This window comes from Ornithodoros turicata, chromosome 6 (genome assembly GCF_037126465.1).
Source record: "Ornithodoros turicata isolate Travis chromosome 6, ASM3712646v1, whole genome shotgun sequence".
Classification (NCBI taxonomy): domain Eukaryota; kingdom Metazoa; phylum Arthropoda; class Arachnida; order Ixodida; family Argasidae; genus Ornithodoros; species Ornithodoros turicata.
The window spans coordinates 59,947,080-59,968,283 of NC_088206.1; the positions used below are offsets into that span (position 1 = coordinate 59,947,080).

Consider the following 21,204-nt stretch of genomic DNA (forward strand, 5'->3'; position numbering starts at 1 on the left):
AAACCGCCATGCGACTAGTGCGTGCGTGTGTGTAAAAATACTGTGTAACCTTTTTGACGCTGGTGATTAAATGCGTTGAGGCGTAGATCACAGTCGGAATCTAAAGATCAAATGCGATAAGTTGCGGAAGACCTCAGCTGATATGTACCATCGGTTGTTTAGTTTTTGCAAGTTTATTTTAGATTACCGTGCACTTTGCTAAAACAGCGTGCCATCAATATGCTGTCGTACCTGACCGCTTCTGGACAAACAGCCAATTCCTTGACATAGTTTCTGACAAACTGCCTATCTTCATCTGTAGTGTATGGTGCCCGAAGTACAGTCAAAGCACAAGCTCTTGCCAACTCCCACTGTCCCAGGTACACGTGACAGCGAAATTCTGTCAACAGATTGGCATTTGATGCAATCACATCGTCATAGTCAAAATTCTGTTGCTCTTCATCGCCCATGATTACTACGGCTGGTCATGGCTTGCATTTAAGAGATCGAAAAGCTTCCGAGCTCCATTTAGCGGCCGCGAAATCAAAACGAAGCACCAAACATATCTGAAAAAACTTTCGTCCAAGTTTCGGTTGGGTAAAACGTGAAACAACTTTGAAGTATTGAAAACCGTGCAGTTTAAACGGTTTAAACATTGAAAACAATATTTATACCTTTATTGTGAAATAACTTTATATGGAACAATTTCAGGTTATATTTTGAGATTCGATGCGTTTTCCTTTCCTTTTGACTCATTACTTACGTACCACCCTTTAGCTTCACCGACATTTTGAAAGGAAGGAATGCGTGCACGTTTTGAACTCTACAGAGCATTTTGTTTGCTAATTTCTTTTGGCTTGGCTTATTTTTGAACATGACAAGTCGTCGTGGTGAAGCTAGTGCGGTAGATGATTGTATAATGTGTAGGATTATTGGAGGTGGTGGCTTTCTAGCAGCATCAGCTTACGTTTTCCACCACGGCCGCAAGTTACAATCTCAGCCTGGAAAGTTGCTGTGTTACGCATTTTGCGGAGGCAAGTTCCTACATAGCTGCATTAACAGCTTAGATTTAGTGCCTCGCGTCTTTACCTTCTGTAAATAGGACTATGCTACACGGGAACAGCCAGGTTTCTTGGACTTCCTCCATTTTCAAGGCCCAGGCAAAGCTAGCAGACGACAGTGATCGTATATTCTGGCACGGAGCTCTGCAACACTGCCGGTCCCGACTTTGTCAATGTCACAAGTAACTAGTTCTACTCAAGCCATGACACGAGACATTTTATGCACATAAACAACACATGATATAGCCCGCACCCACTTCCAAACATTTTTTTCATTCCTGCTTCGGACTTGTATTTTCAGTATTTGCACTAAGAACACGCACTGCTCCTTACAGAACAGTATCAACATCACATTTAACAGTCCCGATAGGCAGACTTGAGGTTTGATTTCACAAACTCCCGCTGTTCTCCCCATTATAAATTTCAAGCTCATGCCCATAAAACCAGAAGAAAGACTGCCCTTTAGCAGGGCGTTCAAATTAAGAAATTTCATATTTAAGGCACTGCACCATCACACTTCTAAACTGCAATTAATACACTTCTAATGACTGAAAACCGAGCAAGTTGGTTGTTTACGTGAGGGCAGCACTTGGTGTGCACCTAGTTTGCACTCCTTTGCACTGCCCTGTACACTCTTTGACGAATGTATTTGGCTTGTATTGACTCATTTGGTTTTATTTTTGCACGTGTTGCTAATTCATATCGGCGGCTTTTGGCACTTCAATAACAATAAAGCCACTTAACTATATCATGGAGCTACTTTCTTTTTTTTAATTTTCTAGTTGCAGGTAAAATATGTAGAAAAAATACAGAACTTTTTCCCTTCTTCTTTCACACAGTAAAAATATCAAATGCAGAATAGGGCCCTGCTGGACAAGATCTCCATGTCAAAAGCTATCTAACAAGGCAACCTTTCTGTGCATGAGCCACTTGAGTACATGAACACCTTCTCATGGAATGAAACACCAAAACGAACACAATTCATCTGAGAACTTGAGAGAACTTTTTTCATCGACAATTCATCTGTTGCATCGTTCGCGATTTGTGAAATTGGAGCTTGCACCTTCCCTCTACTCTCTTCCTCACCAAAATGCGGAGCAGCCTCCCATTGGTTTCCTCAGACGATCTCCGCTATTATTGGGCGAGTCGTTTGAGGTGACCAATGGGAGGCTGCTCCGCACTGTTTGTGCCTCTTGAGGAGGAAAGAATAGGTACGGTGCAAGATATAGTTTTGTTCGCACACAAATCTTGTTCCTTCTGTGTTGGTGTCAATATTTAATTACACTACGAAAAATTTTTGCACTTTAGCGCCCCTTTAATGCTCGCTAATAGCTTCTGCCACGGAAAGTAACTCTTAAGCTGCCGAGACCTTACCCTGCTGAACCTGCACCAATGTTACAAAATCACTGTGCCTTGTACTGTTATCACACTCATCACTTTATCTTTCAGATCCTTGACACTATTGATGCAAAGTTCCAACCAGGGTCTCACTTCATTTCAAAAGGGAAACGACGATAATGTGGCCATAAACTGTTGCCCCCTATAAGTTAAACCAGTTGAGGCACACGCCGAAGACTACAGCCCACAGTGCAAATGTCACCACAATGACGACAAAGATTACAGTCTTTTGTGGAGACCACGTTTCAAGTTGCAGGCGAACGGGCGGAGGAGCAGCTGTGTTACACCGCATTCCTCCTTCAGTGCAGGTGCACGGCTGCACGCCAGCGATGCTGCTGCCATAACCGGAACTTGTCTTGAGCAGTTCAATCGCTCCTGCAGAATCACCACCTCCGGACACTTGCTGCGGGGTCACGCCGTAGCTGCCATTTTCTACCTCCATCTGCATGGGACGAAATATAGTACAGCATTTTCACTGAGGGGAATCTTGAAATCAAACATTTTGTGTTTATGTAAGCAACTGGAACAGGTGAGGGACAGGGGTGGATATAGGTGTTTGGGCCTGGATGTCTTTAGCCTCCCTCCCTCTCACCATGTCTGTCGTCACCATGTGTCCCAATAGGCCTTAGGCACTGTATGTAGCATGCTGTCCTAGACCAGATTCCCCCCCCCCCCCCACACACACACAGATATACCAACATCAGGGTGCAAGTAGGGGCCAATGAAGAATCGTGATCGAAAATGCTTTGTCTATTGTAAGCAAACTGAGTGCAAGAAAAAAGCCAACACAGATGGATGGGCTCATAAGTTCCTTCGATAATTCAGTGAAAGCCTCAAGAGTGACTCTGTGTGCTACGAATCTTCTTCTTTTTTTTTTTTTTTTTCAAGTGAACCAGAAAAACAGAGTTCTGTGGATGATGGCCATCCAGTGTCATCATAAATATGATTCATTGCACCTGTAGCGGCCCAATTACCGTAATTTCATACCCGTCGATCCGTGAAAAATACACAACGAGGGCACAATCCGATCTTGGTAGAACACTAGAACTGACCTCCTTTGTTGTACACCGCGCCGCGGAGTATGGACCACAGGGTTTATGGCCTTCTCTATGGTCTCTCGCGTTGTATTGCCTGTGACTTATCTGCGAGTGCGGCTTATCTGCCCGAAAATTTTCAAAACGTTCCTAGAAACGGGTCCTGCGGCTTATCTGCTTATTATCTGCAGTGCGGCTGATACCCATGAAATTACAGTATTTGTCTGGCATGTTACGTATAAGACAGCGAAGACAAAGGATTCATATCGGCTGTGGAGTGCCTCTTGGACGCAAACAATGGACAGTTATATTTACCCTCTATGTTTCATCTCTCACACTTCTGCTGAGAGATATCTGAGGTAAAATCTGCTGCCATAATATCTCATAAGGATTAACATCTAGCTGCTCTGTTTCATCCCAACCAAAAATTAAACATTATCCTGTCCGTAGCCAGAGCAAGGCAAATGTTAAGTGTCTGCATTCACCCAGCTTCCTGGCAGTGAACCTGCCCACACATTTCTTGCTACAGATTCTAGAGGTGTGCATCATGTCCTTTCGTTGCATCAACTTAAGTGTATCCCCATTCATCTACGTATCCCGGGGCTATACCGTGGGACGTGCAATCAGAGGGGATAACAAGGTGCTAAAAAAATCAGGAATTTTTCGCTTTCTGTTGTGCTTGTTCTACCACTTCTTTGAGACATGTAAGCACACTCATATACTTTAACTGCCTCATGCGCACACGCAAAATCATGCTCCTGGGGTTTGGCATCAGTGGTGGTGGAATTCTAATAAGTCTGAAGCTTTTATAGCTCAATTGCTCAGAAGTGAGAATTATAATTATTTCAGCTGTGGTGACTGATGAGGGTTGAAAATAATAATAATAATAATAATGTTCTCTGGATGGCTCTCAACGTGAGGGATGACATATTTGAAATTCTCAGGGAGTACCAGATGGGGTGGGATGACAAGGGTGCAACCTGAGGCAGGGAATTAAACAACAGACAATTTCCTCAGACACAGCAACAAAAATTTAATAGCGAAACCGTCACTTATATACACAACCACCTCTGGAGAGGGGGCATGGGCACAAGGGAGGGCTTGCTGACGCAATGTTCACGTGTAGCTATCTCTAAAGATTCCCTGAGTAACCTCCGCCACAAATTCCTTTCTTTACACAAAACTTCGGTTTCAGAGAAAATCAGTTGACAATTGTTGCATTCACGCACGTGGGCTCACTGGAAATGTGATTTGTATTTAGGTTATGCTCTTGCGGACTATGATTCAAGCACCTCTTTGTTTGCCCCACATAGCATAGACTACAACTAAAAGGAATACAGTAAGCCACTCCACTGGAACAAGGTACGAGGGGCTTTTTGTGCGAGACAGTACAGCATTGTGATAAAAAAGGCATCAGTCTGGATAGCTTGTAAGCATTAGTGAACACTACCCTTATGCCATAGTCTTTCGCTACTGCCAAAATATTATGAGACACTCAGTGGAAATAGGGAATAGAAACAGTATGGCCGAAAGAAGGCTCTGTTGATGATTGATCACTGGGGGGGTCTCATCATCTTGCACAATTGAATTAGAGCACGCTTGGCCAAATTGTGTTGTTCGTACCCAGCCTGTAACAAACGGAAACATTGTTGCTGCAGACTGTACGCAACGTGGTGGACACCACTTTTCAAAATGGCAGAAATGAGGAGGAATCTTTCGGAAACCAGGGTGAGGTCCAAAAATTTCAGTCTCTGCTCTGTGGGATGTTCAATAGAAAAAGTTAGTTCCGGGGCGAAAGATGTGATCGTACTCAAAGTTCGGCAGTCAAGGACGGGAGATTGGTTAGGACAATGATATCGTTAACATACCGCCGTATACACAATCGTTCACAGGAAGTCTCGGTTATCAAATTTCTACCAGCACGATGAAGGACACTGAGGTAGATTTCAGCTAAAATGGGTGCAACGGAAGCACCAATACAGATACCTTCGGCCTGAATATATGGTTTTCCTTCCCAGGTTACAACAGTAGATTGCAGGTAACATTCCAAGATGGTGAGAAAGTTCGCGGCAGACATACCAGCAGTGTTTTGGAAAGCGGTGATGTGGTCTACAATCAGCTCAGAGGTGCGTTTGAGTAGGAGCGGTACATTAATTGAACAGTATAAGTCCTTGATGTCCAGAGAAAAGAGCGTAACCTTTGAACCGTGCAAAGGGTTGATTCTTTGAAAGGACACTGACAGTGCTTGATTTGGACAATTTAAGTAAACCCGTGAAGGGCTTAAAGAGTGAATCAAGAGCGGTTCGCACCTTGGACTGGAAAGATGACATCGGAAGAACACCAAACTTGCCTGATTTGTCCCATTGAATTAGTTTGAGGTCGGCACTGTGGAGTTCACTCTGTACCTCCCGGATTTTATGTAAGCTACGACTATTCCCAGTACAGAAGGCATCTGACGGAATCCTGGAGATACATCGTTCAGCGAAGACATTTTTCTTGGTTGGATCACTTATTTTGGACGCGACATTGGACATGATAGCAGCAATATCAAATTTCGAAGGTGTCACAGGTAAACGAAACTTAGGAGTGTCAGAGACATCCAAGGTTGTCTTAGATAAAGGGACATTATTGGGGTTGACAATCGAAACACTGGCGGGTCCGAAACACTGGCGGGGTAGGATGCTCCCATGGAAGGAACATTTCAACGTTGTAGGGAGTTTTGTTTATTGTTTTGAAAACATTGTTTTTCTTATAGAGTACAGATGTTTTGCATGTTTCAATGTTGCACTTCTCGAATGTACATGGAGCGATGAACGACACAAGCGAGAGAAATCCGAGATAGCATATTTGCGTTGTGCGGAAGTGACCAGTGAGAAAAATAGGAGCCGGTCTTTACTGCATAGAGATTCTCCTACAGCATTATTCAACGGAACAGGAGTGGTTTGCCAGAAAAATGTTTGCAAAGTGTGCTGAACAGAAAGCATGATGATGCAGGCTTGTTTGTGAAGATTAATGATAAGACTCGCACTGTAGTTTTTTTAACGGCACCACGTCTTCATCATTTATGTCTGTGTCGTTTATTTTAATAAGCCACACTGCAAAAATGACATTACAATTCGAAAGGTATTTCTACTTCCTAAAGAACAACAATTTGCTTTCAAAAAGGCGAAGGAATGCAAATACAAAGATCAGGAGCATTATTTCTACGTCATTGCAATACGTATTCTTTTTTCGCTAGATTTGTTTCCCACACCCAAATGTTGCAAATGGGTGTACTCATGCTGCTACACATGAATAGGCAATACCACAGGACAAGAGGGAGAGACTATCTCAAAGGCACCTGAGCTCAGCCAACTCACCGAGCCGTAAGAACGAGCTGCGCTTGCCGCACCACTGTTTCCCAATATCCGGCTTGTTTCGTCTCGATTTGCCGACTCTGTCGAAGCCATCGCTTCAAGTTTGTCATTCTCCGGAGATAACGCCATAGAGTGTGGAGAGAGCTGATCTCTTATCTCAAGCAACTCTGAATGTGTGCCTTATCACATCACTTTCTTTAGCTCACGCACTACTTCGCAAAGGCATCTCTTCGGGATTCAGTTCCTTTGCCATTAACCTGAACAGCGGGGGACTAGTGTAGCCTCCAATGGGAGTACAGGTCTGTTTGTGGTGTAAGCTGCTTTTGCACATAGGGCTGCAGCTGCTATGTGGCGTGGTACAGCTGGCTTGCTCATGAGGCGAATGCTCTATGAGGTGACACAGTTTGTCAGGTCATGTAGCCCACAAAGGTCATGCTGCTGTCACTGCCAATGGTTTTCTTTTTTAAACCACTGGTGGCTGAGATAGCAGACATTGAGCAAAGTGATGCTGCATTTGAAAATTTTTTTTGTAGCATGCTCGTCACTGTCATGGGCGTTCAGAGAGAGAGGCGGACAAGGGGGGCTGTAGCCTCGCTGTACAGCCCCAAGATCCCGAGACATTACACACTTTTTACTCTCATGTCATCATCATGACTCCGAACCTTACTCGCTTGATCCACTGCATATCAGTTGTTTCGGCTGTTTTCGTTCTACTGCCTATTGGTTGGACACTTTGCTCTCCCCCCATCCCTCTTGGAAGCACTTTGCCCTCCCTTGGAAAAAAAAAGAACTGGGAACGACCATGGTCACTGTGGCTGACGTCCTGAACATCCAGTCTAATTATGTTGTGTGAAAGAGTTTAACGGTACATGTTTTTGTCATACAATTTGTTATAGAAAAGTTTATTTACTTATACCAGAAAAAATCCTGCATATTCCCTTCTCTGATGGATCAAGGCATTGCCTGACATTGTGGTTGCTCATGGAGGAAAACTCGTGCTATGCACAACATTTATTCATTTATAATGTTTGTATGTATAGGCTTACAGGCAACAGAAAGAAAAAAAAAAGTGTTTGTACACGTACATTAAATTCTGCTGCTACAATGTAATAAAGAAATAATCACTTATGCAATGTTAACATGCATATTTCACTATTTGCATGTACCTTGTAATTGAATAAATGTATAGAGTAGTAATAAATGTAGAGTATGTTCAGTCTATGACTTCCTTGTTGTAAATCCTCTGTGGCTCAAATGTTTTGCAGATATCTCTATAAATGTCGACTGAAATATAACCTCCAAATTTTCAATCATCTTCCTCGAAGACACTTTGATTTTCTGTCTCGTTTGCGCAGCACATCGTTCTTTAATGGGATTCACTATTTTTATTATTATTATCATCATCATCATAATCTTAAAATCAGTTTCATAATTCATTGACGCTCAGATATCCGACTGATCCATGCTGAAATCACGAGTTTCTCTGGATTTTCAAGGAGGCAGTGGAAACTTTTGCAGACGTTGTCAACTTCGTGGCATTTGGAAACCAATCTCTCTCGCTGAAGAATTAATGCTGTCCTACCATGGAAAGGTAACGGAATCTTTTTCGTTTCCGTTACCACCTCCGTTACTGGCCCTTATTTGTTTCTGTTTCAGTTTCGGTTACCACCATTGTTGCTTTCGTTTTCGTTACGTTTCAGTTTCGGTACACCCCCACCTCCAGCTTTTTGTTTTCCTTCTTTCTTTTCTTTCCTTAAAAAAAAACAACAAAAACGACAACTGAGACCGTGACAGAACACAATCCCTCTACGTTCTGCAGTCTATTTTGAGGACTCCAGGGATACATGCATACAAGAGACAACGTTTATTCAAAATACACATATAGGTATGTGCTTTCTGTGAACAGTTCATATGAACATGGTTTCCAGGAATGTTACGCACGCTTGCAAATTCCAGGTCACCATAAGTGTATAAGAACCATGCTTCTTGTATTTACTGTATACTACTTACTTATATATGCTCCAGTTTGATAGTTCATTTTAGTTTTAGTTCTTCAGTTTATTTTAGTTTGCTCCATTGAGGTTTATTTCATAAATTTATCTACATAATATAGTGAAGAATTGCAATAATTCGGGTCCTGCGGTACCCGAATTTTTATTACCGTAAGTTATTGTCGCTTCCGTTTCTGTTTCAGGTATTCTAACTGTGCGACATCCGTTTCCGTTTCTGTTACCGTTACCTGCTATATTTCCGGTATAATACCCGTTTCCGTTACCTTTCCCTGGTCCTAACCATATGGATCCTAACAGGTGTTTCAGCATTTTTGCCACGGGTATCGCCGGCACATCAACCGGATCGTAATATTGCTCACTTCGCGCCTGTATCACTCAAGCAACCACAAAAGCGATTTGAGAAACCTTGCAGATGTGTGGATGAAGTTTGAAGGGAAAATTAATGGAGTTAGTATGGTTGTTTCATGTGTACGCATGAAACATGACGTCGAGACCCCCGTCCTCGAATGCCGGTGCCGGTGCCACTTTGCCGGTTCTTGCAGCACGTGCAATATGTAACGTAAACTTACATAAATGGTGGTGGGTTTTCCAAATAGTGATCTCAGCATCCTTACTGCCCAAATTAAAGACTCGGCAGACCACCGGGCGCGTTTTGAACGGAGGTTGAAATCCTCAGCCGCCTCAGTTTAGCCCACAACAAAAACAAAACAAACGGCAGCGCCATCTGCGTAGGACTACAGGAAGCAGAAGTCAGCTGCAGGCGCAGAAAGCACAGAAAAACGCACAGTAATTAGAGAAACACAGCAAGCACAAAATATGACAACCCTCGTAGAAGCCCATTTCTCGAATGCAAGACAAGTGAGATAAAAAGCACGGCGTGTCAGCAATACAGAATGTAGAGACTTCGAAAGTTTATTACATAGGACACAGACAGAAACAGCTCTTCTGCAAAGCAAAGCCGCAAAGCCTCCTGATAGAAACGAGTGCTTTGGCATGAGAACGAGGGTGCATACTCACACATGAGACATCGTAGGAACCCCTGGATTTGGGGAATTTTCCTATCGTTGCAAGGAACATCTTTTACACAAAAAAACACAGGGCCCAGCGATGAGAGTAAAACCTGACTTTCATTCCCATGTATCTGGGTCACGGTAGGAAGCCTCGCGGAATTCATGAGTGTGCGACCGGTTTCCGCACTTTCAACAAGAGGAACAAAATACGAAAAAACGACATTGCTGCTGCAATCCTGGAATCAAGGAATGACAACTCCTCGCACAACAGCGGAGATCACAACACCCGATCTGATGAGTCAGATCCATATGCAAAGCAGGATAGTCTTTTCTGGCCTTTTCCAAGGCTGAATTCTTGCGCGTTTCAACTTGCGCTGCAATCTGCAACTGCGTAGCAGACGACGTGACGAGCGCCACCAAAAGAGCATACATATCCCGCTTTCCATCTGTGGACAGCGACTAGAGTTAATTTACAAATCTATGAAAATTATGCCCACAGGTTTTCCTTTCTGCATACACAAAACAAAAGGCACAATGAAAACAAACATGCAAAAAGATCACACGAAAAAAAAAAAAAAAAGACAAGTTTTTCCGTGTGCGCATGCTCAGGCTTTTTCAGCGGCGCTAAAATCGCAAAGCGCAGGCAGCCGTGAGCGTCGCGTGTGCCATGGCAACGGCCACGTTCCAGTTGTGATGTGACAAAATGATAGATATTCGTCGATATGACGGTAGATATACGATATACGCGTCAGATATATGATTGTCCGACAGGCAGACGGTGCACACAGACGTTCGCAGCCAAGATAACCGCAGCAGTTCGTTGCTGAATCATTTCTGAAATTGCGGCCATTCGCTTAGATTGGTGTAATGAAGAAGGAAATAAACTCTATACTTCACTACAATCGTGAGGACCTCATAGATAAGGTCCACCTTAACGAAGCGCAGAAACTGTCAGCGGTAAGCGACCATTCGAATCAGTCTTGGAACACTCATTATTCTGTTCTGTTCTCAGTTCGATCAAGTACTGCGCTCCAAATGGGACGAAGCGGTAGAGAACGGGTGCTTTTGGTACCAACTCGACAAGTTAGAAACGAAAGTTCTCTCGGGAAAATTCAAGTTTGTAGCTCAGGTCAGCTATGCCAACAGCGTATTGCACTGTCTTGCATATTGTCTCCTCATTGTCATTATGAACCACCTAGTCTGTGCCCTTTCACTGTTATCGATATTGTACATAGTGTTGTATAGCAGCAATGGCCAGCATTCCCTGTCGTGACAGTTGCTTTTCCTCGTCATTGTAGCTGAACGTCAAGCGAGCGCAAGAGCGTCGCAAACCCCAGCACATCACGTCTGTGACCATGCCCTTCGATAATAGCCTTTTTAACTTCACCAAGGTTAAAGATGCGGAGGTACTTTTTATTTCTTCCCCTTAAAATGTATCATGCTCTAAAAGCTTTACCATTCTCTTTTATAGATTTTGTTCCGGATTAAAAATATTGAGGAGGAAACAAGCAGTCAGGTAATAATACGCTCCGATTACTTTAAAAATAATAATATTGTCGTTTTTGTATACATGTATATTCCAGGCTGGACACTACGTAATTATCAATGTGAGCCCATTAGAATATTGCAACGCCTTGCTTGTGCCGTACCTAGAAGATTGCCTCCCACAGGTAAAACGACCTCGGGGTTTTGCTCGAATAAGAGTGCATCTTTGCAGCCAGAATATTCTACCTTCCAGGTCCTAACGCGGCAGGGCCTTCTCCTCGCAATTGACACGGTACTTTTGAGTGGCAGTCCGTAAGTTTTAAGTGATTTTGTGCACATATACAGTGCACAACTTTTGTGAGTTTTGTAACAACATCTGTGAATGTTTCAGCGCTTTTCGCCTTGGTTTTAACAGCTTATGCGGATTTGCGTCTGTCAACCATCATCACTATCACATGTATTACCTGGAACACAGGCTGTACCTCGAGACTGCGGTTGGTATTGTCTTCTTTTCTCCCTCGGAATGCCAAGGTTGCCAAAATTTTGCTACGACAGCTTACTTTCAAATGTGCATGACACATTCCCTCTGCCAGGAAATTAAATAATGAATGAAGAAAAATATTTAGGAGGGCTCTCCACGAGGTTTAGGGCGTGGAATTTAATTTGGTGACTTTTAATTTTTGTTACTTTGTTAGTGTGAGGTGTTCACTGCTCTCAACATTTGGCATCTGCTGTTACACCACATTTTATGCAGAATTTGGAAAAGTAGTTTCTTCTTTGAAGCTTTCATGGGTGTGTACTTGTAGTGCTAGAGTACATAATTCCGGTTAACTTTGAGAATCCCCGATCGATACATCATGTTTCCTCCCATCTTTTTTTCTGTAACTAAATACCTGCCATCCAACCTTGTCTCATTAGGGTACTGATCTTTTTGTGGTTTCCGTTTAAAATGTACCCATAATGCCCCTGTCACACAGCAAACAGAATGGCATTTCGTGCCGAACGTCATTCGTTTGTACTGCATCGAGCTACACGAAGAAACAGAATGTCATTCACAAATGATGTCACTGTCGATAATTAAGACACCAGGGCCGAACATATGAAGCATTATACAGGTACTTTAGTTAGATATTTATTTCATTTTCTCGAAACTAGCGAAGCATTAGATTATTTCACAAAATCGTTCCATTTTCGACGAAGCTCAGCTTGCTAAGTATCACAAGCAAAGACAAGTGAGAAAGCTTTCTGCACCACACTTGACAACACGGCAACAAAATATTGGAGTACAACTTTTCATTCATGTTTGATTTCTTCAAACAGTTTATCGATGTTGTTCTTGCTACCTCTCTACTGCAAGGGTACGCAGTCAGTATGGGAGGGAAAAGAGAATGAGTTCCCAGAACTCATTTACTGGGCGGAATCCATTCGCATGTATTGCCATTTGGCTTCACCGTGTGACGCGGAACGAATGTCATTCAGTGTGGATGTCATCGGTTGGGAATGGCATTCAATTTGCCATGTAACAGGGGTATTAGCGAGGAAGGACTGTAGATTGAATTAAAATGTTGAAGCGCATGACAGTCGCACTACATTCTGCAATCCAATTTCCGAGATGCATGTGTTTTTTTTTTTTTGTGACAAGTATTATGTAAAAATCTATTTCAGAGTGTCAGTCATTTATATGGGAACTGCTACGAGATAGTCGACTATCCCGCAGAAGGATTTGCATTTCAAGCAACTTCTAAGAATAGAAGCACTATTGTCAAGTAAGCAATTCCCCACCAGTTCGTCTCGGTATACTTCCTTATTTTACGAAGAATCGCTCTTTCACTTCTTTTCAGCGAAATCCTGAAGGTGGTTCAAGTGTTTGTAGACGACTCAGTGGCGCATAACATATTCATAACTAGAGGAAGCGAATTCGGTGAAAATAACGTCAAAGATGTCGAGAGATATTCCGTTGTGCGTATTTACGTGTGGGCACGAAGATCGTCCTATGGTAAGATAACTGTGGATACTCTACCGCATTTCAGTGAATTAAGTTTACGTAAACAAACAAACAAACAAACAAATTTTGCAAGCTTACATTGCATGTCTTCACGCACCAATTTGGGTCACTTTTTACGATCCTTTGAGGTTAAAGTAGCAGTGAGGGCCCCCCTTCCATAAATTTTTCGTTTTGGGCTGCAACATATTGCACAACAAATGACATTTGCTCTTGCACAAGAATGATGATCCTAGCCAACCTCTAGAGGGCACACACACTCTAGAGACCCCTTCCTTGACTTCAGGGAGCCAGACCGGTGCTGACATCACTGTGTATTCACGTGGACGACATCTAGGCGAGGAACATTCTAGTGGAAGAAAAAGCTGCTCATAGGGCAGAAGTTCCTCCGCGTGTTATGTTGAGCATTCACACGGACCTGGAGTATCGGGAGCAGCCTGGCGTGCACATAGCAAACAACACCATATGCGTCTTTTCCTGTCGTCTGTTACGGGATATCTTGTGTCTGTCACAGTTAACAGTGCATGAAATGACGTAACGCTGAGAGCTTGGGATGATATGGCAGTGAGGTTCCTTCTTTTTCTTTTTTTTTTCGCATCTTCCAGTATTCTGGGGAATCTTGACAAAATTATTCCTAGTCCAACAATTGTTCAGGTGGTCCCTCGTGCGGAGAGTCCCCCGGATGTAGCTATGTCTGTAGCAGACAAGAAATGAGACCTCACGGCTGCTCCCCACGCTGATACTACATCACGCTACACCGCTCAGTGCAGTTTTCTCAGGGCGGTTTTGTAAATTTAACTTTGCAGCAACGAGACAAAGCGCTGTGAAAACACACATTGTGCAGCTCCTGGCAGAATGCTTGATGAATGAATGAATGAATGAATGAATGAAGCAGGATTTCGAGCAATGTTCAATGTACACCTCCTTGCTCGAGTTGTCAAATGCACTTGACTTGTTTAACAGTGAGTGTTTTGTTTTCTCTTTGCTAACCTCCACATTCTCTCCTTGTTTATATTGTTCAGGGGCCAAGGATGAAGCCGCGTTTAATGTGGCTTTGTGCGAGCTTTCTGGACACCTTCCTATGAAATGTAAGTCTATTACACCCATTATGAATACAGTGGACTCTCACTATTTCGTACTCTATGGAACCACATATTATTTGTAAGAATGATCAAAAATCCATCTAAATATATGTTGCAAGAAAAAAAAATTATGGTTTCTTATGTGGGAGCACATTTTTAAAGACGATTATCAATTCAGACTACGAATGGAAAGGCGTTTAGAAGAATGTGATATACAGCAGATTGCTTAGTCAATAGAGGAGTCCTCAAAACAAAATTTTCAATGCCAGCCAGATACATCTAGAGATGACCAACGTGTTCAAACGCAGGTGCCTAAAGGGATAGCATCATCAGTGCGGCAGAAGCTGTTTTCTGCGGTTAGGAACATTTTACGAAGGAACGAAAAGTATGAATTAGGTGAAAGCGGCATTTAAAATTAGGCAGCTTTTGTTTTAACCAGCTGAAAGTATAACCTACCGGAGTTCGAACCAACGGGAGTCCACCGTTCCATACAGCCGTTTAGTGTAATATCGCGGAAGTGTAAAATTGTGCAAACACAATACGAATACTATTTCTCTCAATGTAGCTGACGAAGGGTTCCAGACGGTTACAGAAGAATCGGCTGCTGCTGATTTGAGAAGCTTCTGCCACGACACGTTTGTACCAGTCCGGAACAAGCTCCTTCAAAAGTATTCAACTAGATAGTCGTGACAAGAATAAACGCCACTGTTCTGTAGAGGATTTACCAAGCTTGCATGGCCCACCACTATGCATGTACAATATAAATATATTTTCCAACAAGTTATATATGTACAAACAGACACGCCCGGTTGTCGTTTAACTCCCATATCCCGCAAACTCCTCACATGGAAACAGGAAAGCTATGTACAGCGCCTTTTTTTTTTCCCGGTGGCTCAAAGTTTTCCATACCATTCCACAGCAATCTGGAACCGATGCAGAAATTTCAATCCCATTAAAATTCAGTCTTGAAGAGCAGGAGGCGATTACCATCCATGCTGAACCCCCAAAGCTTCTCTTCCACAACATCTGTACACTTATCCCTTATGTTACTCCTACTTTGCTTTCCTACGTTCATGTCAAACTATTGTATCGAAGCACAGCTCACCGACGCAACAAGCTACATGCAGTCGTTTCTGCTAGTATCAGCGATTTTTGAGCGAGCTTCTTTGAAACGTTTGGACGTAATCCACGATGAAAGTCCTGAAATACAACGAAGGAAACACAGAAATGAGAGAAAAAAAAAAAGAAAACACTGAAAATCACATCTAGGAAATCTCATCTAGTATTACCTTGCCCTATTTGCCATTTCTTGTGGTGTCCAACGAGGGCTGTATGGGTAATCTGTACAAGTAATGCTGTATGGCCAGCCCATACTTGTGTGGTAGATGGACTGAAACGTCAGCGACGGTTTGTCTTGAGGGAAAAAGCGTGGTAGGCTGACTGGTCAAGAGAGGGCATAGAAATCCTTTAGCGGTGTGGTACTCGGCCAGGAATGCTAGATATGGCAGTATGCTGCTGCGATCTACAATGCTGACGTAGTGAAGCCAGGTTTCGAAATAGCAAAGTGGGATTACGAGCAGCACTATGAAATGCGTGAACACAGTACAAAACAAACTGATGTCTCTGCAAAAATATGGCACACAGATATTGAGCTGAACACTGTGAAAGAATTGCATTTCAGTTTTCGGTACTACAACGTAATGTAATGCTGTAATCCACTTTTGTTGTGTTGTTTGTGCTGATATCTATTGACAGATTGAGATTTTGTGAACTCACTGCTCAGTAAGAAAAAGAAATCCTTGTGTTCAAAGAGGAAAGAGATGCTTGTGAAGTTCTCAGCGTCAAACTCTATCAAGCTCCTGGAACATGACAGTGAAATTGTACAGTGCACAAATAGCCGAGTCAAAGGTGTGTAAAGTATTTACCCTCCAAAGAGACCAAGGAGAGCAGAGATGTATTCTTTGCGCTTAGCAAATGAACTGCTGACCTGCTCCACCTGGAAGGGTACAAGGGGGACCGATAAAGGAGCAATAAATACCTCTAGCTTCGCAATTATTGCTTGTCAGGTATTAAAGTGTTGCAAAGCATGCTACGACTTCACCAGTACATACTTTGTTTTCTATTAGTTGCTTTACCACAGGTACGTAGTCCATTAGACAACAGTCTTTGTTCAAAGCTGGAATTCGCATGGACAATGTACCACCTATGCCTCTGCACAGAAAGGGAGACAAGCCTCAAAAGCTGGTAAACTCTGTGTGAATTGCCACATAAAATACAGGGTGTTTGCAGGAAAAGTAGCCCCCCATTTTTGCACATAGCGCGTTCCCTGCATACTGTATGAACTTCTGGCGGCGTATGACGACGCATTTATGCGATGAAAATCGAGAAGATATTTGTGGTAACCAAACTCTGTGCAGCAAAATCGTTCGGCACACGAACTTTGCTCCGTGTATTTCCAATGGGACACAGCAGTGTAGCACAGTTGCGTCGCCCTACCGCTTGGGGCGCCACCTATGCAGAAACTAAATGAAACGAAATCGGCACACCTAGCGGTACTTAGACGCAGCTGTGCCGTGACCACCGTATTGTCTTCTGCATCGGAAATTTGGTATGTATGGAGAGCAACCTTTGCATGGATAACATTTTTGTTGCGTGGAGTTTGGTTACTGTGATTTTTTTTGTTGTTTGTTTTCATCGCATAAATGTGTCGTCATGCGCCTGGATATCTTTGTGGTATGTCAGGTGTTCGGAAGAAGTTTGCTGGGAAGAGTGCTAGCAGTATTCAAAGCAGCATGAAAGGGCTGAAGTCAGGAGAAGTAGAAATTAGGGTTATAACTAGAGCCTGAAGTTTTAGGGTTTAAGGGGGAATCACTTCTGCGCAAGACAATAGAGAACGTTTGTTCGCACAGCACTCAGAAATGGCGTAAAATATCGTCAAAAGCAGAAGTACTGGCGTGTTCTCCTTGCTTTGCGCTTGTCAATTACACATTTTGTAGAATTCCAGGACTATCCGTTCATTTGTATTGAGCCCGAATTCGCAAATATTTTAGTGTGCGACACTCAAACGAGATGGCAGCACATGTTCGAGATGCACCAAACTTTAATTTATTAAAAATTAACAGCTCAACCTTGTCCTCTAAAAAATACGTCACTGACTAGAGAAAAGCTAAGAGAACACGCCAGCACCAATCCTATGACGATAGTTTATAGCGTTCACGTGTCTTGGGCGAACGAAAATCACCCATAGGTTTCCGAAGAAGTGATTCCCCCTTAACCCAATTCTTCCCCAAATTGAAGGTTGCCTCTTTGGGATGAAACCCCGTTTTTTACACGACAAATAGCCCTCACTGGGAAGTCTAGGAATGCACATTAACTTGTTTGGCAGAAAATGCAGTTACATCACCGTTTGTACCAAACCAATACTGTTAGTTAGAGTAACTGAGCCAGATTTCTCCCTGAATATAGCATACTCGAAGTTTTTCCACACGAATTTGCATGAATTTCAGACACACGTTTATTTACCCAAGTTTATTTACCCGAAATGTGCGCTTCCCAAAGGAAAATGCCTTGCATGACATTTCCCGAAGGAGCATCCAAGTTCAATAGATTGACCAATGTGGGCAATAAATAAAGCACACTCACTCCTGGACACGCGGGGAGAGGAACAGCTGCGGGATAACCCTGTTGCCGTCGGGTGTTTGGAACGTCACCTGTAGGATGGCGCTGTCTTCTGACAGATTTTCCTTGAGAAAGATATTGGAGAATATAGGATGACCATAGTGCTGTTAATCTCCTGCATCCTGCAGCACGGACACCACTGGGTAAAGACAGGGGCCTACGACCACTTCTGACCCGATTACACTTTTTCCTCAACACACAGCAGTGTTGTATCACAGATAATGTACCACTAGAGTTACTAAATAAGCTTCGCCTCAGAGTATTGGCACCGAGTTCGAAGAGCGAGCATGCGCCACCTTCTTTCCACGCCAGGGCAGACACGCACACTTTAGCGCACGGTGCCGTCTATTAGAAGGCCATCGCGCTGTTTATGGACAAGCTAATAAAACTATATGTCTATAGTGCGCAGGTGAAATGCTCCTTTCTCTTGCAAGCAGCTCATCAAGGCTGACGTCCTTGAGCTCACCTTGACACCCTCAGTTCGTTCTGGTGGACAATACGTGGATTATCGCGCAACAATCATACACACTTCTCTATCCCACAGCGACCATTATGATAGCCGTCTTTGATCCTCAACTGGAGATAATACCGGCGTGGTGCGGACACAAGATGGCGCTTCTGCTCTCCCTTGGACCTCAGTGTCGATACTCTGAGGCGAAGCTTATTTAGTGACTCTCTGTACCACGCTGGACATTAAATAGCTTATGGTGACCCTTTCGATGGCAACAATATTAGAATACAGAAAGGGTGCATAATTGCAGAAGTTCAGCTGTATTTCTTATATGTATATATATATATATATACAAATTACAGCCTGCATTCCTGTCACGTTCGCAAGGCAGCAGTAGGCATCGGGAAGCAGTACTCCTAGGGTTGATTTGAAAACATTAGCTAATAATGACAATTAATGGCATTATTCCCAGTTACGACTTTGATTCTGAGCAATGCCACGGCGGTCGGTCCCTGGATTGGCTCTGCCCACTTGAGGGTTCGTTAAAGGGTCACTAAAATCCAGAAACAACTTGCTCTCATATGAAAGGCCAATTAGTCAATCAATATAATGCAAGCAAAATTAGCTAGCACAGCACTACCATTTAGAAGAAAATGCAATGAAAACAGGACTGTCTTTGGCGTCAACGAATGGGATCCAGAGGAGGCAAAGATTGGCGGCATCCAATGGGACAGCAGGAGAAGCGCACGAATGCCTATCGTGGGCAAGTGGATTTCGAATGGATACGATCGTAGTGTTCTGTATATGCCCGGCATGATGTGCACTACTGCATTTTTCAATACCGATTCACTGAATTGTAGCCTACAACAGTTCTCGCGAATCTTCCACTGATAACATTTATCTTCATGTCCTTCGAACAGCGACGCCAGTCCGCTTCGCAACACGCAGTATGTTTTTCACCGGGACTGCTCCATGGCATGGCACGTGGAGCACGCACAGTATGGACTAAAAACACAGATGCACGACCTGAAACGACGTCCACTGCTTAGTGCCGAAGGAAGAAAGAGTCCAGTATAATATTGATTGTAGCTCCATAACGGAATCAAAGTTTTGAATTATGATAAAAAGTATGAAACAAACGTAGCATGTAACATAATTTGAAGTGAAATTGCATTTTTTTTTTTTTCATTTTAGTGTCCCTTTAACGTACGTTGAAACCTCATCACGCTACAGCCCGTATTTAACGTACCTCACATAGGATGCCTAAGGAACCATGCCACCAAATTGTTTGTATACTTGAACACTTGGAGTATTGTATGGGTGCAAGCTAAACATCTGAAAGTACATGCACTGGGAATACGAGTAAAAAGTACAAACTTTTGCAAAAACGGGTGGAAGTTTCGAAAAATCGATTGGAAGCCTTATCCAGAATCTGATTGGCCCATTGGCATTCTGCAAGAGATAAGAAAATTTCCTGTTATTGGACCTATAAAACGACTCGATAGTTCCAAAGTCACCTTCTTGTTGATGTACACTTCAACAGCAGACTCTGTTATATCAGTCTGCAAGACTAGAGATGTGTATTCAAACTGAGCTCTTGGATAACTTTCTAACGTGGTGACTTGAAACTTTCGATACAGGTCAAGGAGTTCGTTCAAAACAGGTATCAGCGCCTTCTCGTCGCTGTGGTTCCAATTCAGGAGGCTCTGTTGAAAATTGTGTGGTGTTCACCTTCTACAGAAAACAGTGAAACTCGACAGAACATCATACTGGAATTTCGGCTATATCGGGCAGAAACAAGACGTCATCGAAGATAAAATCTGGTGGCCAGTCAGCTCTGTGTGCTTGAAATATTACTTCCCCTGGAAACAGTGCGAGGTCGTCAGTTACGCTTGTATCCTATATGTTCTATGCATTGAACTTACACATGAGTGTTTGCCCACCGTAAGGAACAGATATTTTGAACCTGTCCAATAGCTGTTTGGATCCATCCCTGGGTCCTCTGTAGCAGGAGAAGACAATTCGAACAGACACGGTATTCAGTTTTGCGTAGTTTCGAAACTCATTTCAGTGGTTTTGCACGAGTACTCACCCATGATCAGCACTGATTAAGCGAATGGGATGCGTGGTCCTGATGTTTTCAATTGAGTGGTCCAATAAATTTTGCAAGAAAACACGAACATGAGGGGCATAAGATTGATCCATGTCATGTAGCACTTCTCGCACGGGAGAATCAGAAATTTAAAAAAAAAAATACGATAACAAACTACAACAGCAGCAGCTAGGAACCTGGGAACGAGGCTCGACGCACAATGCAGCCGATAGTGATGCGGCTGTTCACTTCGCTACTGTACCCTGTTCTTGTTTCGGTGTGGCAGATGGTAGACTGGCATAAAATTGGGGAAAAGATTGACCTCTGATTACACTTAGTTAACTGTTTTAATGATTAATAGAGCGCTGCACACGTGCCTCAAAATCCAAGCCAGTAATGTAAAGAAAATTGTGCACACGCAGGGTGTTCCTATAACATCATATTAAAAAATCTACATGTCTGAACACTGTGAGATCAACGCTATTTTTCTAGGGGGAGATTTTGCCATAACTTCGGAGGACTTTTACATAATTTAATTCGAGGGAAATTGAATACTACCAATTA

General features: G+C 43.0%; 3 protein-coding genes and 1 long non-coding RNA gene across 8 annotated transcripts in view; 2 read left to right on the forward strand and 2 right to left on the reverse strand.

Annotated features, from left to right (window-relative positions):
* The window catches only part of LOC135396843 (zinc finger FYVE domain-containing protein 26-like), a 62,874-nt gene extending 62,310 nt beyond the window's left edge, over window positions 1-564 (reverse strand). For both annotated transcript variants that reach the window (XM_064628048.1, XM_064628047.1), the window contains exon 1: window positions 232-564. In XM_064628048.1, the coding sequence (XP_064484118.1) occupies window positions 232-449 (218 nt within the window). In that variant the 5' untranslated portion in view covers window positions 450-564. The remainder of the gene's footprint in view (window positions 1-231) is intronic.
* Window positions 565-717: 153 nt separating this feature from the next.
* Window positions 718-8,404, forward strand: LOC135396850 (uncharacterized). 2 transcript variants are annotated; one of them, XR_010423544.1, is made up of 4 exons: window positions 718-1,013; window positions 1,082-1,222; window positions 2,490-7,127; window positions 8,325-8,404. It is a non-coding gene; the product is annotated as an uncharacterized LOC135396850 (long non-coding RNA). The 2 variants fall into 2 exon arrangements; XR_010423545.1 differs by having other exon boundaries at window positions 2,490-7,140; window positions 8,325-8,398.
* On the reverse strand, window positions 2,789-20,854 carry LOC135396847 (BRISC and BRCA1-A complex member 2-like). 3 transcript variants are annotated; one of them, XM_064628052.1, is made up of 12 exons: window positions 20,641-20,854; window positions 20,474-20,550; window positions 20,319-20,410; window positions 20,066-20,254; window positions 19,926-20,000; window positions 18,062-18,162; window positions 16,531-16,630; window positions 16,345-16,415; window positions 16,196-16,278; window positions 15,709-15,859; window positions 15,525-15,619; window positions 2,789-2,880 (listed from the first exon to the last, which is right to left on the reverse strand). In XM_064628052.1, exons 1-11 carry the CDS (start codon window positions 20,751-20,753, stop codon window positions 15,562-15,564), a joined length of 1,110 nt encoding a protein of 369 aa, XP_064484122.1. In that variant the 5' UTR covers window positions 20,754-20,854; the 3' UTR covers window positions 2,789-2,880; window positions 15,525-15,561. The 3 variants fall into 3 exon arrangements, with proteins under 3 accessions (XP_064484122.1, XP_064484123.1, XP_064484121.1); XM_064628053.1 differs by lacking the exon at window positions 2,789-2,880 and adding an exon at window positions 15,166-15,342; XM_064628051.1 differs by lacking the exon at window positions 2,789-2,880 and having other exon boundaries at window positions 15,166-15,619.
* On the forward strand, window positions 10,475-15,139 carry LOC135396845 (GDP-D-glucose phosphorylase 1-like). The gene is given in 11 exon segments (XM_064628050.1): window positions 10,475-10,807; window positions 10,863-10,979; window positions 11,149-11,256; window positions 11,322-11,366; window positions 11,434-11,523; window positions 11,526-11,647; window positions 11,727-11,829; window positions 13,001-13,101; window positions 13,177-13,331; window positions 14,360-14,425; window positions 14,985-15,139. Coding segments are annotated over 11 exon segments (1,116 nt in total). The 5' UTR covers window positions 10,475-10,717; the 3' UTR covers window positions 15,104-15,139.
* Window positions 20,855-21,204: the final 350 nt, after the last annotated feature.

Coding starts and splice junctions, on each gene's coding strand:
- LOC135396847 (XM_064628052.1), bottom strand. CDS start 20,753: ATGGATCAATCTTATGCCCCTCATGTTCGTGTTTTCTTGCAAAATTTA. Junction 20,001..20,065: donor AAGTGTACATCAACAAGAAG/GTGACTTTGGAA, acceptor TATCTCTTGCAG/AATGCCAATGGGCCAATCAG. Junction 16,279..16,344: donor CTCCTTGGTCTCTTTGGAGG/GTAAATACTTTA, acceptor GTCATGTTCCAG/GAGCTTGATAGAGTTTGACG.